Source organism: Pelobates fuscus, chromosome 7, assembly GCF_036172605.1.
Source record: "Pelobates fuscus isolate aPelFus1 chromosome 7, aPelFus1.pri, whole genome shotgun sequence".
Classification (NCBI taxonomy): Eukaryota; Metazoa; Chordata; class Amphibia; order Anura; family Pelobatidae; genus Pelobates; species Pelobates fuscus.
This window is the reverse complement of record NC_086323.1, coordinates 160,609,965-160,633,635: the sequence shown is the minus strand read 5'-3', so window position 1 is coordinate 160,633,635 and position 23,671 is coordinate 160,609,965. Positions and strand designations below refer to the sequence as shown.

Sequence of the window (23,671 nt, the reverse complement as noted above, 5' to 3'; positions counted from 1 at the left end):
CTCATTTATCTCTTAGGCACAGGGGAGGGATTACCTTGTTTTGTGTGGGAATGTCCTGGACCCGAGAGCCAATGTAAGTAAAGTGTGTGATTTGTCCTAGTCCCCTCTCAGGGCCAGTGGGAAATGCCCCTGGAATATTTTAGAGTAAACCCCTTGCATGGGAACCTGCATATAAGGCCAGTTGTGGCTGCCATTAAAGGAGTTCCTCTTCACCCTCAACATAGAGCCTCGTCTCATGTGTGGAGGGTACAGCTATATTCACTCTGGGGATTGCTATACTCCTTATACTCCCTGGGATTATAATCACTAGCTCTTGTAAGCTGCTATACTCTCTGGAGTAGGAGAGGTCTACCCACTAGAATCTGGATCCTGGTCTTGGGTCCAGGGTGGGTGGAGGATGGCGAGATCTTAGCCAAGCTGTGGCTAAGGGTCTACAGTGCTGATGGTGTCTGGTGTAGTGCTTGGAGTACTCGGTGAGCACTAGGAAGTATCGATTGGTGGAGGTACCCAGTAGGGGTGCCAGGCGGTCCATCACAATATATAGTTAATATTAAAATATACCTTTAATAAAGGTGTATGTGTGTTTATGTGCATGTAAAAGTACTTAGATCGTATATATATATATATATATATATATATATATATATATATATACGATCTAAGTACTTTTTATGTACTTTATAAACTTTTATTTAACTTTTTATTTTGGGGACACCACGGAACTGTCCCCAAAAAGAACGGCTATGCTACGCTCAGGGCACTAGACCAGCATTGAAACGGAACTCCCTGCATGGTCTTCCCTCAGTGGGCCTGCCTGAAGTGAATTCATGCCAGGCTGTCCTGCCTATTCCTAAGCGATTTGTGGCTCGCATCATTGTCCAACATTCTTTTACCCCGCCTACCGTTGTCCATCTTTACAAAATGCCAATTGGGGGGATATGCCTTGGTGTCCTCTTGCTATATTTATACCTCCTTGTTACTGTGACAGTTTGCGACATTGGAGGCTGGCAAAGAGAGGAAGACAACTGCCCCATAGGCCGCTAGCATACAGAAGGTATGGTGGTACCCTCAGAGCTCCATTCATCAGAAACCGTAGGTACGTTGAAATGTCTGTCAGAAGAGTACTAAGGGAGTCACTCAAAAATGGTGCATGACCTTCGTTAGCCCAACACAGTGTGTGTTTGTGCTTGGGGTGGTGGCTTGTAGTATCAAAGCTACTAATGCCTAGGCTGGCCCACTGAAATATTTCTCAAAAAAAGGCAATTTGTTTGTACAGTCCACCCAGGTCATTCACTGCCAGATCTCTATGGATTTGTGTGTTTTATTTTCTGTTGTGATCTGTCTGTCTGAATAACTTGCACTTTCTCTAACTCTGGCTTTTTTAACTGTTTATATTCTGTTGGCGTCTGCACTGACCCATTGGTTTAATTCTCCCATACCCGATATCTGTATTCATGGCCAAGGCATGTAACTGATTGGAGAATTACTATTATTATTCATTTCCACCTGGATATTTTTTCAGGACTCACTACTACCCTCAGAGTGAGGTACAATATATATATATATATATATATATATATATATATATATATATATATATATATATATATATATATATATTAGGAAAAAAGAAATCTTGAGAACTGGGATAATGTGCTACTAGAAGGAGGAAGAAGAAGAAGATGTCTATGCAAAGACTGGACTCATGTGCTATCACCACCATAAGAAAGTATTTTTTTTTTTTTTGGGGGGGGGGGGGGGGAAGCAAGTTGGAAGTACTATTGTTTCATGTAATCAGTAAATGAAATTGATTGCATTGACATATATTGTTCAACAATCTCTAGCATATAAACCGTTAATTCCACCATTCGTTATGACGCATATTAAAGCTTGAGGCAGTTATTCATATTAGCACAAATATATCTGTAAATTAATACATTTCTTTAGATTCCTCAGTTATGATTATTATTTTTTTTGCTATTTCTAGAATTATGAATAAATCATTGATGCTGAATAAATCTTAAGACTTGTGAGTGTTTTTATTAATATTATGAGATTAATACTTAAAAAGAAATTAAGCACCAAAAATGTGTAGTTATTCCTGATTGCATAATTTTCTCATAAAGATGTTGGACATCTTCCAAAATGTAAATTAATTAGCAGTATTACAAAATAAAGTTCCAGTGGGCAGACATCTTTCCCAAAAGATCCAAACAAGATTTAGCTAATTTGCAACCTGGTTTAGGATTTGGACTATGTAGGTATGTTAAAGGAACACTATAGGGTCATGAATACAAACATGTATTTCTGAGCCTATAGTATTAAAAACACTATTTAGGTGGTCTGCCCCTCTAACTAGGCTTAAATTGTACCTTTATTCAAGTGCAGAATGAGTCCTCAATCACTCAGATGGCCATTGATGCATTCCTATGGAAAGCATTGGATTAGCTGAGATAGTCAATTCTGATGATCTCAGCCAAGGAGGTGGGGCAGAGACAAATCTGCAACTCCTCATAGAAATGCACTGGATCAATGCATCTCAATAAAGAATGTTGAGCGTCTTCATGTAGAGATGCTGAACGTCAGTGTGCACCGCTACTTCTCTCCATATGTGCCACCATTTAAAGGAGCACTTCAAGCACTGTAACCACTACAGCTCACTGTAGGGGTTATAGAGCCAGATGTGTCCTGTAACCTCCTCCTACCCCCACAAATCATTGCAGGAAGTCAAACTATGTTGAGCTCTTTAAGTAATCCTCAATTGTTAGCAGTTGTACTTAGTTCTGTGCTTATGTTTTGGTTCAGTAATCCTTAAGGGGTTAATGCAAATTCATATACAATAAAATCTTAGCTGATGTCACAGCCTTTAGGGACTCAAATCTCATTGTCAGGCAGCCATAGTTGAAAATATATCTTGCTTTTGCCATTTCCCAAAAGACTACTAGTTCTGAAGAGTTGCAGCTATTAAAAAATTGCAGCCGCATTAATAGGTAACAGAGCTTTGTAAATCACCGTGTCTCTCAAGCGACACCATTGGAATGCAAGCTCCACACAGCACGAGATAATGTGGCTATGTAATCTACGTACATTAGCAATGATATATACAGAGGCTGTTTTCTCCGACCAACTGTTTACAAAAATGGTTAATGACAAATAAGAGAGGGGGAAAGTAGGTTTAACATAAAAAAGGTAAAAAAAAATACATAACATTTATCTCAGTATCATTGAAACACCCTAATGACTGTGTCAATAACTAGGTATCTGAACAAATAAAAAATTTAAAAAGTCTAAATTGATTTACTTTAAACCAACGTCTGGAAAGACATCCTGCTTGTTCTTGCTCATTGAACCTCAAGAAAATTGTCCCTATACAATCATATTATTAGGGCTGTAAGTGAAAACACATATTCCTAGTTTAAATTATAACAAAAAATAACACGGGTCTCCTGTTTGTGGGGGCAGGTTGGGTATTTAAACTCAGGAATTTACATACCTATTGGCAATACATATTTCTCTTTTTCCACCATCAGAATTTCAATAACAAAAATATTATTCAAGAAAAGAATCTGGTGAACCAAAAGGGGTGTAAAAATGGTCCCTATGCTCCTTTCAGTGTACTGCATAATATAAATATGTATAGAGTAAACAAATAATCAATAGAGGGGAAAAAGAGGAGAAGCAGTAAAAATTACATCTATAATTATATATTATCCAACAAATAGAAATGTATTTATTATTTTGCTGCTCTTCTTTTTCACTTCCAGGTTTAAACTGGCCATCGGACAAATGAGATAACCATGGGCTAAGGCTCAGAAAGGAAATAAAAGGATCCCAGTGCCAGCTCTAAGAGGGAGCTCTGTCTCTTCAAGCACCAGAGAGGAGTTAGGGAAGACTCCAGCTTGCTCCCTTGTGAGCTCCAATTTTATTAGAGTAGAGGAGACTGTAAATGTTTTATATATTTTTTATTATTAAATTATTACATTCATTATTTAAAGCCCCTATCCTACCTCTTATATACAAAATTATACCCCCTGCACTCATACACTTTAGAAAATCCCTATCAATGCACACTATAGCTCTGTACACTGTGCCCCTATAACACAATACACACTCTATGCACATACTATACCCCTATACACAAAATACACCACATATTCACACACTATAACCCTATATATACACTACACCACCTATACACACATGCACACTAAATCCCATATACACACACATGTGCACTACAACCCCCTATAAGCAAACACATACAATGCCACACACTAGATGTACACACACTATAGCCCCTGCACACACAACACCCTCATACGCACACACTCTACAGGACCAATAAACATGCACATCCATACTCTATAGCCCAGAAACACACACTCACTACAGGCCCTAGCCACACATTGTACACCAGAAAAAGACCCCTTCACACACAGCCTACAACACAGTCTCCACTATACATATGCAATCCCGCAAGCAACCTCCAAACACATAGAACACCACAGGGAGAATCCCCATACATGCACAACACACTTTAACAACCCTGTTCCACTTTTGTCCTCTGGTATCCCACTATTGGAGACACTAGAGAAAAGTCACTAGCAAACATAGAGCATGCTTGCATTGCTCAGAAGTGAAATAACAGGATATCTGCTCTATCCAAAAATGCGGGTTGCTCTGGAGGGGCATCACGCTAACCTATTCATTTTTAGGGGTGTATTTGTTTATGCTGGTGTCATAACATGCCCCCGTTGTGGCACGGCCCCTCCTAATGGGCTCTTCTGCCCTTAACTGCCTGGGCTGGTCACTTTTCACTTGATCTGTGAATATGGTCAATATTTCATAATTGTCCCCTAAACATCAATCATTTTTTTTCCCCCTCTCAATCATCTCCTTTTTTTGTTGCCAATTCAGAATCACAAATTAATATGAACTTGTTCCGCCATTATTTATTTCGGTCAGGTTTGTGATTTGGCTAAATTTCCGCTTGGATTATCTAATCGGCCCAAATTCGTACAAATTGCAGTTTACTGTTAAGTCTTCCTGATTCACCCTAATTCGAAATACAGAGTGACTCTAAGGCTTCGTTATCAGTGACCATACCCATTTATTTTGCACAATTTATAAACAGAAAGGCTACTTCAATTGCTTTTCTGGTTTCCCTGCATATGGGCTCTTGCCTGAAATCAATGACTAGAACATAACAGACTGTAACAAATTGAAATTGGACTATGGAGCTTTAACAGTCGAACTGCCAAGTGTAGAGATTTTATTTTTTTTAATACCTCTCAAAAATGCAAATAAAATGTGATCAGTAGATTGTTGATAGAAATGTACTATTCTTCTAGAGCTCAGCACACTGTAATCCTTGAGATGCAAACAAATCTATTTCATGAATTAAAGAATATAAGTATGTTCATTGTGCAGTTCCAGGAAACAATGTAGGAAGGTTATTAGCAATTTTGCAAGCTGCATATGATTTGCATCGCTGGAAATATAAATTCTTAGATAACAGCGACAAGGCACAATCTGCAAGCCCTTCTGCTTTGTATATTGTTACAAGCAAGCATTTGGTTTGTAGGAGTAAAGGAAATATAGGCCTGGATTAAGCTGCACCGACATCTCTAGTATTGCTAATTACGGTTTACAACATATTTCATAGGTTAAACTTGTTACATCTATACCTTGAATGAAAGATTCCACTGCTGAGCACTATGGTTTGGGATGTACTCTGCACCTGCAGAATGTTTATTACTACACTTAGACATTGCCATAATTACCTAAAAATCAGGAGCATTGCCATAGGGGTTTTGACAAGGACCCAGGTCTAATTTTGTCCTCATTTTATTGTTAGTTATAAGTCCCGTGTAATACTGAGAGATACATTATATCTCCAATTGCATAATTTGTGACTGGGCCACATTAATGTGCCTTGTTAGAAGTAAGTTATACAGCACAGTGTGGTATTGCTATTAATGCAGTGGTGTGTAGGCTTAGCTAACAGCATGGCTTGGGATTAAAGAGTTACTCCAGCCTCCATGAACACTTCTCCTTTTGTTCCAGGGTCTAGTTGCAACCCTAGCACAGGCAGGTACATCTTTCCATTATAGGCTGGAGGGGGGAACAGGGGCACTGTTTAAGTAGATGTAGGATTAGGGTCACTGTGGCAGATGGGGAGCAGGAGCACTGTAGCAGTAAATGGGGAAACAGGGGCACTATAGCAGTAGATGAGGTGAGCAGGGGCATTGGGGTAGATGGGGAGCAGACGCACTATAGCAGTAGATAGGGGGAGCAGGGGCACTGGAGTAGATGGGGAGCAGGGGCGCAATAGCAGTATATGGGGAGCAGTGGCACTGGGGTAGGTGGGGGAGCAGGGGCACTATAGCAGTAGATAAGGGAACAGGAGCACTGGGGTAGTTGGGGGAGCAAGGACACTATAGCAGTAGATAAGGGGAGCAGTGGCACTAGGGTAAACGGGGAACAATGGCAATATAGGTGTAGATGGGGCACTATAGGGGTAGATGGGAGCAGGGGCACTATAGGGGTAAATGGAGGGAGCAGGGGCACTCTACGGGTAGGTGGGGGCAGCAGAGGCACTATGGGGTAGATGGGTGCACTATATGGGTAGATGGGGGAACAGGGGCACTATAGGGATAGATGGGGAACAGGGGCACTATAGGGGTAGATGGGGGAACATGGCCACTTTAGGGGTAGATGGGGTAGCAGGGGCACTATATGGTTAGATGGGGAGAATGGGCACTATAGGGGTAGATGGGGAGAAGGGGCACTATAGAGGTAGATGGGGGAGCAGTGGCACTATAGGGGTAGTTGGGGGCACTATAGGGGTAGATGGGGAGTGTGGACTCACTTACCAGGCAGCAGATTTGGGCCTCGGTTAGTCACGCCGCTGTCCGCCACTAAGCTCCGCCACCTACCGTCTCTGCTTTATCACAAGGTATAGAGATCTGACAGAACACCGGGTAGAGGATAGGGAGGGCAGGGAGTGTGCAAGCTGTGTCAGCCACATGACACCCCTTGCTGCCATGGCGCCCTGTGCAACCACACAGCTCGCACACCCCAAAGACCGGCCCTATGTGTAACTGTCTACTCTGGGGAAAATGGAGGTAAGCAGTTACTAAAATACCTGCCAGAGAGAAGGGCAGAGGTTATATGTTCCCAGCAATGGTAAATACCATCACAGCAGTCAATTGCAATATTTCCATTGCAGGGCTTAACAGATTTCTGCTGGATGTCTTGACAGCCCCTAAGGTGCTTCAGCTGTGACAACTGAGTCAGATTTGGCTCTCACAACTCACCTGTGCTGAATGCTTCTCATAAAGAGGATTCAGATGAATTAAAGAATATAAGTATGTTCATTGTGCAGTTCCAGGAAATAATGTAGGAATCAAACCGCTTGCAGCTCATGTGTTTCTCATCTCTAATGCTTCTCTATGAGAAGCATTGGATAGGACAAAAAGGAGAATTGACACATGCAGGAGGAGAAGTGGACAGCCGTCCTAGTGTGTGATATTAAATGCTATTTTTTATGGAACATTATGTATTACATATGGCTCAAATTAATTGTCTGGATTAGCCAAGATGATCTGGCTTGGTTACAAAGAGATCAGAAACACCTGTTCATAATTCTATAGCAAAGTGCATTTTCAGCCAGGCTTTGAAATGCATTAATTGTCCCACATAAAACTAGAATTCCTGCATTCCTAACCCCTGACTACTGACCCCCAGTACAACACAGTACAACCCAACCCTATAATGTAATATGTATAAAATGCTGGTGTGCACAGTGTTTGGAGGCCTCAAAACAAGCTTCTCAAGGATCCCTTAATAACCACGAGGGTGTCAGGATTATCTCAATCTACTTCCCTTACCCACTGTAAGCTGGTTTGAGTTTAAACACAACGACACATCATTTTTTTTTTTTTATATATTTTTTTAACATATAATGAACATCAGACAGGCCACATTTCTGGTCTGTACTCTTATATTAGCCTATTTCACCAAAGGCACCGGCTCCTTTCCATCTGAAGTGTAACTGTCTTGCCAACATGAGTGTGTATCCGGATGAGCAACAATTTCTGACTCACGAAAAAAATGAAGCTGGGGTACAAGTTAAAAATAACATGCATTAACACATTTTAGGTTTGCATATACACAAATATATTGTAATGTACTCGAATTTGGAGATAATGAATACTGCTGATTATTATTGATATGGATCTCCAGCACTGGTGAGTGGATCAGAATCTATATCACACGAATCTGTACGTGTCACTTTGTTTAACAAAACAAGAGCTGTCCTCTTTGGTGTGACCATGCAGTTCAACACAACATTACATCTAGAAGGAACTCACAATTTTGCGTTTCATGATAACCAGGGGGATTTTTGCATGCAATGGAGTTGCTGATAATTCTTTGTGAACTGTGGATAGATATAATCTCCTTTTACCATTCTTCAAATCTGTAATCCTGCAAAAAAAAAAGAAAAACCAACAACACAATCACAGTCAATATAATTCTTTATTTTGATAAAACCATGTAAAACAGTAAAAAGGCATTTTAGATATAAGATTATATAAGATAAGTAATTAGATTTTCATTTTATCACTCATACCCTTAAAATTCAAGCTTAGGTGGAACAAAGCTTTATATCTAAAAGCACTTTGAATGGTAATTTGATTCAGAGCTCTATACTCTATTCGAAAAGCCATTCAGCCTATGAAAGAATTAAATTTGTAAAAAAAGAAAAAAAGAAATTCACCTTTAACCCCTTAAGGACCAAACTTCTGGAATAAACAGGAGTCATGACATGTCACACATGTCATGTGTCCTTAAGGGGTTAAAGGTACACTCTATGCACCATAAATTACTTCATCTTATTAAAGTGGATATGGTGACTGGAGTCCCTTGGTGCCGCCCCACTGTTAACCCCTTGTGACCATACAATTTTTTTTTTATTTTGTTACCGTTTGGGACCAGGGCTGTTTTAACATTTCTGCGGTGTTTGTGTTTAGCTGTAATTTTCCTCTTACTCCTTTACTGTACCCACACATATTATATACAGTTTTTCTCGCCATTAAACAGTCTTTCTAAAGATACCATTATTTACATCATATCATATAATTTGCTATAAAAAATGCTGAAATATGATGATTTTTTTTTTTTTTTTTTTTTAAAACACACTGTTTCTAACTTTGACCCCCAAAATCTGTTATGCATCTACATAGCCAAAAAAAAAACATGCTAAATAGTTTCTAAATTTTGTCCTGAGTTTATAAATACCCAATGTTAACATGTTCTTAGCGCTTTTTGGAAAGTTATAGGGCTATAAGTACAAGTATCACTTTGCTATTTCCAAACCATTTCTTTTCAAAATGAACGCAAGTTACCATTGTAACACCGATATCTGTTAGGAATCCCTGAATAACCCTTCGCATGTAAATATTTTTTAAAAGAAAACAACCTAAGGTATTAAACGTTGAGTATATATATACATATACACGCGCACGCACACACACACACACACACACACACATAATACGTGTGTGTGTATGTATGTGTGTGTGTATATATATATATATATATATACATACATATACATATTATACACACACACACTTTTATTTCCTATATATATATATAATATAAATACATAAAAGTTAAGTTTTATCTTTTACTCTACGTTAGTCCTTGGAGTGCTATCATTTCCCTATTTTTGTGTATTTTTGCGGAAAAGCACCGGGCACATTACTTATTTTTACTGGAGTGCAGGCATTTGGATTTGTTTATAATGAAATCATATATATGCATTATATATGTATAATATATTATAAAATACTTTAATTATTTTATAATATGTTATACATATATATGTATAATATATTTATTACATTTGTTTTACTTTTTAGCAGCCTGGGGGACTGTCGGACAGCTCAGACTGTAGCGGTACTTACCCTCTCCGGGGGGCGGTTCGTCCGATGGAGTTTACAGGAAGACGGGCACTGACCGCGAGACGCAGTCACGTGCTCCGTCTGGCTCTAAGAGCGCGCCGCGCATTGCGGGCGCGCTCTTAAAGGGACAGTGGGAGCCGAAATGTGAAATAGTCTCCCATTGGCCCATGTCATTCCACATTCCCCATACACTCACGTTTTGGGGGCATGGATATGACAGGGGCCAATCAAACTGAAAGCTAGGGTATTTATACTCACCTTTCCCTTAGCTCCCTGCCCTATCATGGTTTCTGATTCAGTTCCCTTTAGTGCTTGTATCGTTTAGTAGTGGTATCCAGTACTCTTTTTACAATTCTTGTTTAGTTTTTCTTGTTTTTTTCTGGTTTTCTTTATGCTGGGTTTTCTGGGTTCATCCTGTATTCCGTTCCTGGAATTCCCGGTCTCTTAACATAGAAACATAGAAACATAGAATGTGACGGCAGATAAGAACCATTCGGACCATCTAGTCTGCCCAGTTTTCTAAATACTTTCATTAGTCCCTGGCATTATCTTATAGTTAGGATAGCCTTATGCCTATCCCACGCATGCTTAACCCCTTAAGGACACATGACATGTGTGACATGTCATGATTCCCTTTTATTCCAGAAGTTTGGTCCTTAAGGGGTTAAACTCCTTTACTGTGTTAACCTCTACCACTTCAGCTGGAAGGCTATTCCATGCATCCACTACCCTCTCAGTAAAGTAATACTTCCTGATATTATTTTTAAACCTTTGTCCTTCTAATTTTAGACTATGTCCTCTGGTTGTGGTAGTTTTTCTTCTTTTAAATATAGTCTCCTCCTTTACTGTGTTGATTCCCTTTATGTATTTAAATGTTTCTATCATATCCCCCCGTCTCGTCTTTCCTCCAAGCTATACATGTTAAGATCCTTTAACCTTTCCTGGTAAGTTTTAGCCTGCAATCCATGAACAAGTTTAGTAGCCCTTCTTTGAACTCTCTCTAAGGTATCAATATCCTTCTGAAGATATGGTCTCCAGTACTGTGTACAGTACTCCAAGTGAGGTCTCACCAGTGTTCTGTACAATGGCATGAGCACTTCCCTCTTTCTACTGCTAATACCTCTCCCTATACAACCAAGCATTCTGCTAGCATTTCCTGCTGCTCTATTACATTGTCTGCCTACCTTTAAGTCCTCAGAAATAATCACCCCTAAATCCCTTTCCTCAGATGTTGAGGTTAGGACTCTATCAAATATTCTGTACTCTGCCCTTGGGTTTTTACGTCCAAGATGCATTATCTTGCACTTATCCACATTAAATGTCAGTTGCCACAAGTCTGACCATTTTTCTAGTTTACCTAAATCATTTGCCATTTGGCTTATCCCTCCTGGAACATCAACCCTGTTACATATCTTAGTATCATCCGCAAAAAGACACACCTTACCATCAAGACCTTCTGCAATATCACTAATAAAAATATTAAAGAGAATGGGTCCAAGTACAGATCCCTGAGGTACCCCACTGGTGACAAGCCCAAGCTTCGAATATACTCCATTGACTACAACCCTCTGTTGCCTGTCACTCAGCCACTGCCTTACCCATTCAACAATATTGGAATCCAAACTCAAAGATTGCAGTTTATTGATAAGCCTTCTATGTGCAACTCTTGGGAATTCACTGGACCGCCACCCTGACAGTATGGCCGTAGGCCCTTGGAGTGGACCTTGCAGCTTTCCTGACCTGCTCTTTCTGTACCACTGTATCTAGTCCTGCCTGGATTCTTCCTGGTTCCGTTTCTGATTCTGGTTTTGTGGCAGTGCTCCTGTTCTGGCGGTGATCTTCATTCGTTGCTGGTGGTTTCTATGTAGGAGGCCTCTCCGGCGGGGGATCCTTGCCTCCGTGGAAGTCAAGAGGACTTTGTTGCAGGGTCCGCTCACCTTTCCTGGTCTCTGCCTGGGAGCGCCCAGTGGTCGCTCCTTAGGAGGGGAGTTATGTCACATCCTGTTCCTAGCTGCGGATCATTCTGGCAATGGCTTCTGGAATCCTGGCTTCTGGTACTCTTTTTACAATTCTTGTTTAGTTTTTCTTGGTTTTTCTAGTTTTCTATTCTATGTCTGGTTTTCTTTATGCTGGGTTTTCTGGGTTAATTCCTGTATTCCGTTCCTGAAATTCCCAGTCTCTTGGATTCTTTTAAATGTTTGTTTTATGTTTTCACACCTGTTTCCTTTTCCATGATTCCTTTTGTTTCAGTTGGTCCCTGCAAGCAGTTGCTCAAGTTCTCTGCCTTTTCGTGCAGGTAAGTGCTGTATGTGCTTTTTTATGCAGACATTAGGCAGTTAGAGTAGGACCTGCCTAATATGGGGTACATTGACGTTATGGCAGGCTTATGCAATGTATGATCATATAATGTAACTAAATCCCCATAGTTTTTCTCATATAGTACTTAGTTATGTCTCCTCTTGGTTTGCCTATTATATCTTGTCTTGTTTTATTTTGTATTCCCAGTCCATGTACAGTCCTGCCCCTGTTCTGTTAATGGTTCCCATATGTGTTGTGTACATGTTCTGGGTTTAGCTTCCTATCCTTCTCTGGTTCTGGGTTCTACTAGTTCTGTCTTGTTTTCATGTTTGGTGTCTGTTCTAGTCTTGCCTTGTTTCTGTACTGGGTACATTCCTGCTTCAGAGCCTCCCTATTCAGCTCCTGGGAGGTCTGCTTATTTCCATGCTCCTAGTTCCTGGGATCCGCAAAAGCTGCATCAGGGTCCTGGTATGTGGCCGCACAAACGCTGGTGCTCAACACCAGGGGGCATGCGGTTACCCTGCACCAGACCCTGCTAATCCACTTCCACACTATGATTCCTACTTTCAACATCAGGCACACTGGGTCCCGGTTGTCTGACCGCCGCCCCGACAGTGTCTGGGTCCCGGTCACTGGACCGCCACCCTGACTCTTGTCCATTTGATTTAAAACAAATGTGAATTAGTCCAACTTTACGCCAATTGGTAGGTGGTCCAGATTCCATAAATCCAAAGTGCCGAATGGGCATATAACCCAAATAAAGACTCGCACAATCAACAAGCATATTTGTATGATTCATTATTCGGATTTCCATTCATGCCGCCAAAAAAAGAGAATAGGGAAAAAAACATTATTGATGGTTGGGAGGCAGCCACCAAATAATGATTTTATTCACAGAACACATGAGAAGTGATTAATAAAAACATTAAAACATTCTATATATTACATATTTAATAAATAACTATATAAATGATAGATTTAGTAATTTCTCTTTTTCCCTCTGTTGGTTATTTTTTTTCTCACTTGATCTGTGAACCAAATGGTGCAAAAATGCACCTATCAGTGTACGGGAAAATATATACATAATATTTATATTGGTTTATAGTATACTGAATGGTGCTCTTTTTGGTTTGTCCAACTGATATTCCCAAACATGTTTGCATGGACAATTTTTTGCCATGCTTAAGTCTAATATTCAGCATTTTAACTTGCTTCTATCTCAGCACTATGGAATTGTAGTGCCGGTGTTGGTGCTCTACAAATGTAACAAGTGTAATAGATTGATGAGCAGAAAGTTACTTGTTGCCTAATTTTGTGAGGAAGGGTTTGTATAAACTAATCAATCTGAATAATGTGTATTTCTGGATACCATTACTGAGGTGCAAACCTTCTAGGTATTGTGGCCTTAATTTGCAACACAGTCCTCAACTCATTAGTCCAGCTTAGTGAATGAAAACGTCAAACATAAACAATCAGAAATGAACCACTAAACAATTGACTAAGAGAATACAAAGGAGCTTGTGAAAAATACACTTTTTGTTAACATTTACTCAATGGATAAGTCACATTTATCTTATTATAAACAACATCAGACTTGTGAAGACACCCAAATTCTCATAATACCCCAGATCTAAACTGTCACAGAATCACCTGACAGAGTTGCTCTGTTACATTTTGTTACTTAATTACACAGCAATCTGGTAAATCAAGCTGACGGAGAACTATCATGTCCATGAAGGTTTTTCTCAAAGCTTCATGGGAGTCATGGAACTGCAACAAATAGAAGTCTACTTTTTGGTCATCATCACTGCTCAAATGAAACCCTATTCAGCGTAGGACAGGCACTGGTGATGTTAAGAAAGTCCATATTCTTTGATAATCAGGCAATCATATCCAACGTAAAATGTGTGATAACTATACCTGATTTTACTCCAGATGGTAACAGTTATAATTATTTATAGTGATAAGAATAAAATATGTACAATCCAAACGCATGCTGATTATTTCCGGTGGTTTGGTTACATGATCAGCAACATTCATCCTCCTCCCCCCCCCCCAAAAAAAAATAAAATATATATAGAATTATAAATATTATGTTAGGAGGAAAATTGCATTAAGTAAGCTGGTGTCACATATTGCTAGTAAGATAATAAATGTCATCTATCTTCTCTACTTCAATTACTGTCCTCAGAATATTAAAAAATCCTTATGTACAGCTATGTGAGCATTGATAGATAGTCTGCATCATCCATTACACATTGAGAAATTATTCATTGCAAATTCTGCCTTCAGGGACCTTAGGCTCTTTGTTCCCCCAAGATCCAGCCGTGTAAGCAGTTCACTCACCTTGTGCTAATGACTGTGACAATATACAATGGCATTAGCAAATATTATAGCCAACATATATCTCTCACAGTAATGACAGCAGTTTTCCAATCGTTTCAAGCAGAAACGCTAACTGGGAATGGAACCACCACACATCAGTAGAGAATGTTATTATTCCTGTTGAAATTCATCTTTGGATAAGCCAACATAGACTGATTATGATGGCAGATAAAGCCTAATGACATAACTAGCAACTCTGAAAAATACTTGGGATGGGAGGGGAAGTGGCAGAAGATACCAATGAAGATCATTGCACCACATGATCACCGGTAATGTATGGTGCATAGAAAGAAAAACAAAAAACAACTAAACTAGGTGGAATACACTCTGAGTAAACCCAGTGGAGCACTAATGTTTTGAAGAATACACACTTACTCCTTTTGTTAAAGGGGAAGAGATGGATGCTGGAGAAATATGGCTGAAACAAAATAAAGTACGATGCATGTGTATGGTGCCAGGACAATGAGTCAACATGTTGTCATGCACAGAGCATCTATGGAACAAAAATGATTTTATATGAGCAAATGACCCAAAACATATTTGCTGTGAGCGCATTTAATAGAAAACTTGTATGGTGCTATCTGAGGACTTTCTTGGGAATGTCCCCAAAACTGAAACTGTCCACATAAAGACTGTTGGGCAGTATACATTTGTCATTTCTAGTAGGTTATTCTGCATCTAAAAGCTCAGGCTTCATACTTAAAGGGACACTATAGACACCCAGAATACATCAGCTCATTGAAGTGGTCTGGGTAGAGTATCCTAGGCCCCTTAACCCTGCAATTGTAATTATTGCAGTTTCTCAAAAATTTCATTGCAAAAACTCCACCTCCAGTGGCTACCAGACAGCCAAAAGAGGCACTTCCAGGTGGTCATGTGACTTTTGGTTGCTGACACTGGACGTGCTCACTATATGCATCACCCAAAACCCCATAGGAAAGCCATATACAATACTTTCCTAATGTGATCGCCCCGCCTGAGCATTAGTTCCCCCCTAGATGGCTGACGTTGGAAGAGGAGGAGCAGAGTTGGAGCCTTTACCAGTGCCAAGGGACATTCCTTCTGCACTACGGGGAGGAGGGCAACGTTTTCCTACCACTATTGTTTCCCTTTAATTCTGTGTTCCGCACAGAGCAGCAATATGTCTATTACAAGCCTTCTGCTGACTAATTGCTACTACCTTTTCTAGAAGTCTCTTCCAGGCATCTATAACCATTTGTGTAAAAATGTGTTTCTGATGTTACACATATATTTCCTGATCTGCTAGTTATGACTTCCAGGAAATCATGCCTCAACGCATAGGCTAAATAGCTCTTCCGGAAAAATTCTCTCTCTCCTCCTCCGTCGATTTTGAACAACATTTTGCAAGTTAGTTTTCAAATCACAACAGTTCAGTGTTAAGAGAACACATTCCCATTGAATTTTAATGTGAATAAAAACAGTAATAATATTGTGTTCTAAAGAGAATCAATGAAGTAGAACATTATATTCCTAGTCTTAACAGTCTTATTTTTCTTTTTTTGTAAAACATAGATTTCCAGAGCTAAACATGCATTTGCTGCTTTAAATATCATTTTCCACTTTATTTTATTTTCCTCCAATATATATATATATACTAACCATAACGTAGTTGAAATGTTTTGAAACTAATTCAGCAAGCGAATTTAAGTTCTGTTATATTTGCATGAAAAGCAGATATTAAGAAAGACAACATCCTACAATTTGGTATTACAATTGCTCCAGAAATACATACATACAAATGTATGCATGTTTTTAGAATAATAAACAATCTAGTATCTGCTGTCAGTTATAGAAATCCCATTATATGAAGCAAGATTACTTAACCATTGAGCAAGTCAATCTAATTTCACTTCCACAGTGAATCCATGCCATTATTTCTACAGTTACAAATTATATATCTGGCTTAAAACCAGCAAAGGCCTGGAGTCTGCACGATTATTTTCTTTCTTGAAAAAAATACATTAGGGCAGCAATAGAACAGTTAATATAGTTTTATTATGTCTGCACTTGAGCATTCATATCTAAGGGTCAGACATGTGATAGGAAAGTAATGGGTCCATGTTGAGAAAAAATGAGGTAGTCAGGAGGAAAATCAACCTCATTTATAATAATATTCTAGTGATCAGCAGGTGAATAACTCTCCAAGCCCTGGTTATTAACTACAATCACTTCGTACTTAACATCTACATTTTGTAAATCCACATGAAGAGTAAAAATGTATCAGAACTTCCAATTTCTGGCCTTTTAGATGGCCAGAAATCTATGGCCTTAATCTATGGGGTTTATTTGCTAAATAGCGGATTGTGGTGAAACTAATGCCAAAATAGACAAAAAAAAAAGGTGATCTTAGAACTCAGAAATACAAACTACATATTTGTAACTTTTACGGTATTTCTTTATTTTCAAATTCCTTTTATATTTCAATCTCATCAAAACTTACTATTTAGCACATCAACCACTATATCTGTTCTACATATTAACTGCATGCATACACATTTATTCTTACACATAACTACTAACATTGAGAGATATGCAATTATGAATGGAGGGCAAGGGTCAAAGTATGGGGGGGGTCAGTAAAATGGAAAAATTAGGTTGCCAAACGTGAATTAGTGTGTATGATATTCCTGGAGGTGTTTGCAAGTTAATACATGTTGAGATAGGATAGTGCTCATGAAATTCATAACATAAATCAGTTATCGTTAGGGGCCAATGGAGTTATTCAAAACAAAGTTTGTAACCACCACACTTTACAATTCAAACGTATGGATGTTGCAGAGATAATTTATATTACAATCCATCACCCCAGCAGCCTCCATCTGTCAAGCCTGTCATCTGTCATATGTTCTACATGAGAAGTACCAGTCACACTTGTTACGCAGAGTCTAGGTTAGTAGTAACAAACTGGACTGAAATAAACATATTAGAGGGTCAAACTTAATGTATAATAAAGAGGAAATGTGGTCAAATACAAGCCTAGGTCAGGATAACAGAGACAGCAAAACCAAGAACTTGCCGGGTAAACGACATATCAATAGACCAGGTAAACAAGTATGAAAAGGGTTACAGAGAAACTTAGGGTCAGGAACAAAGCCAAGGTCAATACCAGAAATATCACAACGTAACAAGGAATGCATGAAAGGGATCTAAGAACAGAAACCACTATAGGGCACAGCAATAGGACCAGAGGAGTTTAAATACCCCTATGTGTTAATGTGTTGGTCCACGCCATGCCTACAACTCAAAAACCTGAATGGGGATACCGAACGAATGTGGACCAATTAGAGCCAGAAGTGATATGACGTCCACATTGCTTTTTTAACAACTTGCGCCGAAAATATTACAGTGCAATGTGTAGATCTAGATTTCTAAGATACATACCGCGTGCTCTGCCATCCACTAATTCGTAGATTACCGTACAACTTTAAATCTCATGTCTATTGTGGTTTACTTACTTATATAAATGCTTTTCGCAGTATTCTAAGTAATACCATGACAAAAGAAAAAGAAAAAGTTAAAATTTGATGATTACTAAATCAAAATGCTTTAAGAAACTTCCCCATTTAATTTTCAAAGGAAATAGCCTAAAAAAACTAAACGAATATAGAAATCTCGGATACCTTGCAATGCATTCTTATTTTTCGCTCAAGGACATACTTTATTTTAATATGATAAATTGGAAGACTTAGAAAAGTGAAACTTACCAATGTGTGAAATGAATAATTGCTGGTTGTACTGTATCTTAAACCAGGTATTGTTTGTCACTTGTTAAATTATTCATTCTATAACTAACACTCTGTAATAGATATGGATTTTTTGGATGTGTAGTTTTTTTTCCAGTCATTTAATTTTGTACTGTTTGTATTAGAACTGCCCGTTTAAATGAAAAGAGAGAGAATTGAAGCGTTTAAAAGATGTCAGATAAAACATTCAGGTCACAGACTGAAAATTTAAATTATGTTCCACAGTAATTATTTTTTAGGGATAAAACTGACATTGCTAAGTGCATTTAGGATGTAAACCAGCGCCTGTTGACTTAGCTAACCTTGTTCAAAATTGTTCTATGCTTTTCAAAAAATGCTTTCCAATCCATAATATGCCATCAAAGGTCAATAAAATACATTTAAAAAATATGTCAATCAAATTGGACTATGAATTTAATGTATTAAAGCGTTTTTTCTTGTACACTGAAAAGTGGCTTTTTTAAGATGTATAGGGCTGCCAAGAGGCAAATGCTCCAACTAAATACTTTACAAACTTGGCAGCTAAAACACTGATGATCAAAGCCAGGCCAGAAAGATTCTAATGGGGCAAATCTTACTGATGTCCTGAATATACAAAAAAAAAAATGTTTTGCATAGACTATTCTTGCATAGTTTGATTCAATGTCAAAGGACACTCTAGGCACTATAACCATTTAATTTCACTGAAGTGGTTATAGTGCCTGAAGTCCCTTGGCACTGCCCCTCCATTTACTGTTAAACCATTTTTGAACTAAACAAGGGTCCCTGACTTCCCTGCCACACCTCCAGTAAGGCAGATATTCAGGGCCAGATTAAGAGTCCATTGGGCCTGGTGCTAACAATTATGATGGGCCTAATTACATAATTTTATCGACAGAAACAATAAAACAGTCATACCTCCCTAGCGTGGTTTATCTGACAGAGGCACGTGTGTCCACAGGGGTGTTCCTGTTCCTGTCACATGCACAGACCCCTGGGAGAGGGAGGACCCTGGATAGGGAAATTGTATGTTACCTGTGTTACACCCCTTTGCATGGGGAGAATATAAAGCCGAGTGTGGCCAATGTTGTACCCCTGGAACTGTATGTTGTCCAGTTACTGGGGGGGGAAATGGGTCTGGTCCTTTATTAATAGCAGAGTTAACCAGCCGGGTTACCCAGGATCCGCTACAGTAGCGTAGAAGAAAGGGAACATGCCATAGTGTTAGAGAGACTGAAGCAGCAAGAGCATTTGCATAGTGTACAAAGTCAGCTTTACCTTAACTAGTTTTATTGTCAGCCAGTCCACACCAGTTTTGTTCCCCTACATCCCTCTTAAGTTTTCATACTTAAGCAAGAGCATGTGAAGAGTAGTAATAAAAAAGTAGTTTTTTTTTTTTTGTTTTTTTTTTTGTTTTTTTTTTATCAATGGGCCTATTCCATGGGCATGGGCCTGGAGCTGCAGCTCCATCAGCTACTATGTTTATCCGGCCCTGCAGATATTACACACTTCCTCTTAGCCATACCAATTTATACCTAAATAAACATTGTGATAAGTTAAAAGTGGTCAGCTGACCCTCTCAGCCAATAAAAGCTGCCCGTTTCTGCTCAGGCTAATATTTCCTCATTAGTCTGAGCAGCACAGAGACATGAGCTGTTAACAACTCACGTATAGCATTAAAATATTAAAAATGGCTTAACACTTAATTCAAGGTCCATCAGACACATATTACCACTTAAAAGAGATTAAACAGTTACAGTGCCAACAGTATACCTTTAACAGGGGCGTATTTAAAGGATCATAGACTGTGTCCTCTTATGTAGCTGAGCGACATCCAGAGCTCATCATGTGGTTATATTTGGAACTGCAGGTGTTAAAATTAGCCCAACAACCCAAGTGCTCATTCAGTTATAATGTCACGCACACATCTGGTATATCTGTGATAAAGCTCTTTAGATGACCACCCATGACTGGTCATAGGCTTTTGAACTTTATAGACACGCTAACATATGATTATCAAAATACATGATATTGAGTACATGATATCTACATATATGATTTGTGCAAAATCTCTACTTTGTGTAGAGCCATTGTGAATGAATGTGAATATGATTATATGTTGTGTGTGCAAACTTGAGGAAGACACTGGACTGGGTTGAAACATTGCTTAGTCAAGATGTAGCGTAATAAAAATGGACACTATTTAATGAAGGAAACATTGCAGTTTGCAGTTGTGTGTGTATTTATTTAAGTTGTCCACTCAGAACTATGTCACTTGTTACATATTCCCACCTAATTTAGATTCCCCATGCCCCCCTGACACACAATGACACACAGGCACACAGAAACACACAATGACACTCATGCAGATACAAACATGAACACACATAATTACACATTCAGATACACAGATTGACAGTCATATTGACAAAAACACTGACACACACACATAGATACACAGGGGCACACACTGACACATTCCGATACAGACACATAGATACACATGCACACAAACAGATACACATACATACAAACAAACAAACCGTTAGATACACATACATACACAAATACAGAGAGATACACATACACAGATACACTCAGACACACATGTAAAATGTAAAATTGTTTAACCACCCTCCTGTTTCCTATCTTTAGGGTGCAGGTGGCTTCCCTGGAGTTCAGTCATCGGGCTTGGACTGTTGGGAGTCAGAAGCTCTCTAAGTCTGCTCTTCCTTGCTCTGTGCCTGCTCCTCCTGTGCAGCTCAGTGTTAGCTGGGAGGAAGTGACCAGCTGTTACTTCCTCCCAGCACTGACATCATGAAAGGGGCCTGATCGCGCTGTTAAAGGGCCACAGCGCTGGTCGGGTCCCTAATTACACATTACCATCGGGTGGCCCTAAGTGCATGGGCCACCTGATGGGTCCCCTCAGTGTGCAGGCCTGGGTGCGTTTGTACCAGCTGTACCGGCGGTAGTTCCGCCACTGTATCTGTGACATAGCTCAGCTCTGTACTAACCCTGTATATCTGTGATGTAGGTCAGTTTTTTATTAACCCTTTATTTCTGTAAAGTAGCTCTTTACTAGCGCTGTATATCTGTGATAGAGCTCAGCTATTTACTAACCCTGTATATCTGTGATAGCTGTAGTTTTTACTGACCCTGAATATCTAATGATATAGCTCAGCTGGTTACTAGCCTGTATCTCTGTGGTACATATTTTTACTGATTTGCATAAATGTTATATTCACTTTTAGAAGCATCGCAATATGGTGCATTCTGGCAAGAACTGTCCACCTTTACATTTGAAGTATATGAAGAGTGCACTGCACAACAAGTGTATATTTCTGATCAATCAGACATTCACTTCACACTGCAAAGATGGCATTGGTACGATTGAGAGCATATTTAATAAGATGTGCATGCAATAATGTTTGTTATTCAGTAGCACGAGAACTTGCTTTTCATATAATTAGACTTTCTTTCATTAGAGCAAACACTCATTATAAAGGCACGGAATAAAATTAAATAATATAGCCGTAAGTGAATTTGCGAACTTGCTTAAGACAGTATTATTTTTTATTCTATTTTCATTTGCATTCAATATGTATTTTCTCCGGCTCAGATTCAAAACATGTCGCTCAGAACAGAAATGTCTTCAGGCTAAAGGATAGAATGTTTTATTTGCATAGAAAGAAACTGCCTCTAGGTGTCAATGTAATCTACACTTCTAGAATTCTAAGGAAGCTCTGATCACAGGGACCATCTTTGACAAATTCGGTTGTGATTTCAAAACAGAAGTAAATGTCTGAAAGATGCATTAAAATATTGCTGTGACTAATGTTCCTGCATATGCTTTCTTTTCCACCAGCGAATTTATTTTGAACAAAATTAAAGAAAATACATGCATAATGTACAGAAAATAATTAAAGTGTAAAGTCTTTAAATGCCCTTAACGTTAGGGAACAGTTTCCAACCTATTAGATGAATTGCTAGACTAGAACGGCTTCCATTTCCATTTAGCTAAGAACAGCATTTCCAAAATCTGGCAGTAACAGGTAAGATTTGCTCATAAATATATCACCGCTTAGGAAGGATGAGTCTGTAGACAGGTCTATTTGGTGTTCCACAAGATGTTTGTGATTAAAAGTAGGACCTGTCATTTACAAAATGTGTGCTAAACATCCACTTCTGGTAAATATTCAAATTGATCAGTGGATCTTAACCTTGACATGGACCCAAATTATGTGCATGGCATTAGCTGAGTAGTCTGTCCTTAAAGGGGTACTCCAAGCATAATAACCACTACAGCCTACTGATTAGTAGTTAAGAAGAAACTTGGTGCTATTTCCTGGTAAGGCAGAAAGCCATTACATAGGTCCAGCCGGGCACTGAACCTCCTTACATGCCTGCATGGTCCCATCTGACTTCTGCAAAAGTTGCAGAAGCTTGATGCTGATCCTAACAGTCATTCATTGGCTGAGAGACTAAATGAAGTTACACCACCGGCAGCAACATTAAATATCTTTTAAGGTGCAGTTCATACAGGGTCATTGCACCATAACCACTTTAAAACATTGAAGTGGTCATGGTGCTTGGACTGTAATGGAAAAGGCAGTGTTGTTACAGTTACAGTAAACTATTTACCGTGGTCAGTTGTCTAGGACAGATGATTATCATGCTCTTTGGAACACCATGACAACTGAAATCTGCATGAGAACCATTTTTTTTTTTCTTTTCATTCCAGACACAGATTACTAACTTTTACAGTGCATTGTGCTATCAAAGTCAATAGGAAATGTAATCATATGCTAATATGGCCCCCAAAAAGTCAACATAGTTACTTTAATTTATCATCAGAATGCAAATCATGACAGCACTTTGTATTGTAAGAAGAAATGGAAATAAAAATATCCATTGTATTGGCCATACGCAGCATTTAGGGTTTTCTAGTGGTATGGGCCTTTCCCTGTTCAACCTCTAAATGAATTCAAAATACAATTAAATAACATTAATTCTATATATTTTCTGCCAGCTTCATTTTCATAGTATAAAGAATTAAGTAACACTCCGTGCACTATAACCACTACAAGGCTCTGTTCTTCTCTGACCACCCCCAAATGTAAGTAGTCAAATTCATTTAAAATTGTTTCTTACTGAGCACTACTCCCTGCCTCTACTACATTTGACAGTCAGACGAAACACTCTTTCTGAATTAAGCCCAGTGTTGCAGAGATTAGCTTATTGGCTGAAAGTGATCAGTTGACACTTACAACCAAT

At 38.9% G+C, this 23,671-nt stretch overlaps 1 protein-coding gene across 1 annotated transcript in view; it reads right to left on the bottom strand.

Moving 5' to 3' along the window:
- Window positions 1–23,671, bottom strand: part of CFAP20DC (CFAP20 domain containing) — a 340,832-nt gene that overhangs the window by 243,991 nt on the left and 73,170 nt on the right. The window contains exon 6 of the mRNA XM_063427556.1: window positions 8,376–8,490. Coding sequence (XP_063283626.1) covers window positions 8,376–8,490 — 115 coding nt within the window. The remainder of the gene's footprint in view (window positions 1–8,375; window positions 8,491–23,671) is intronic.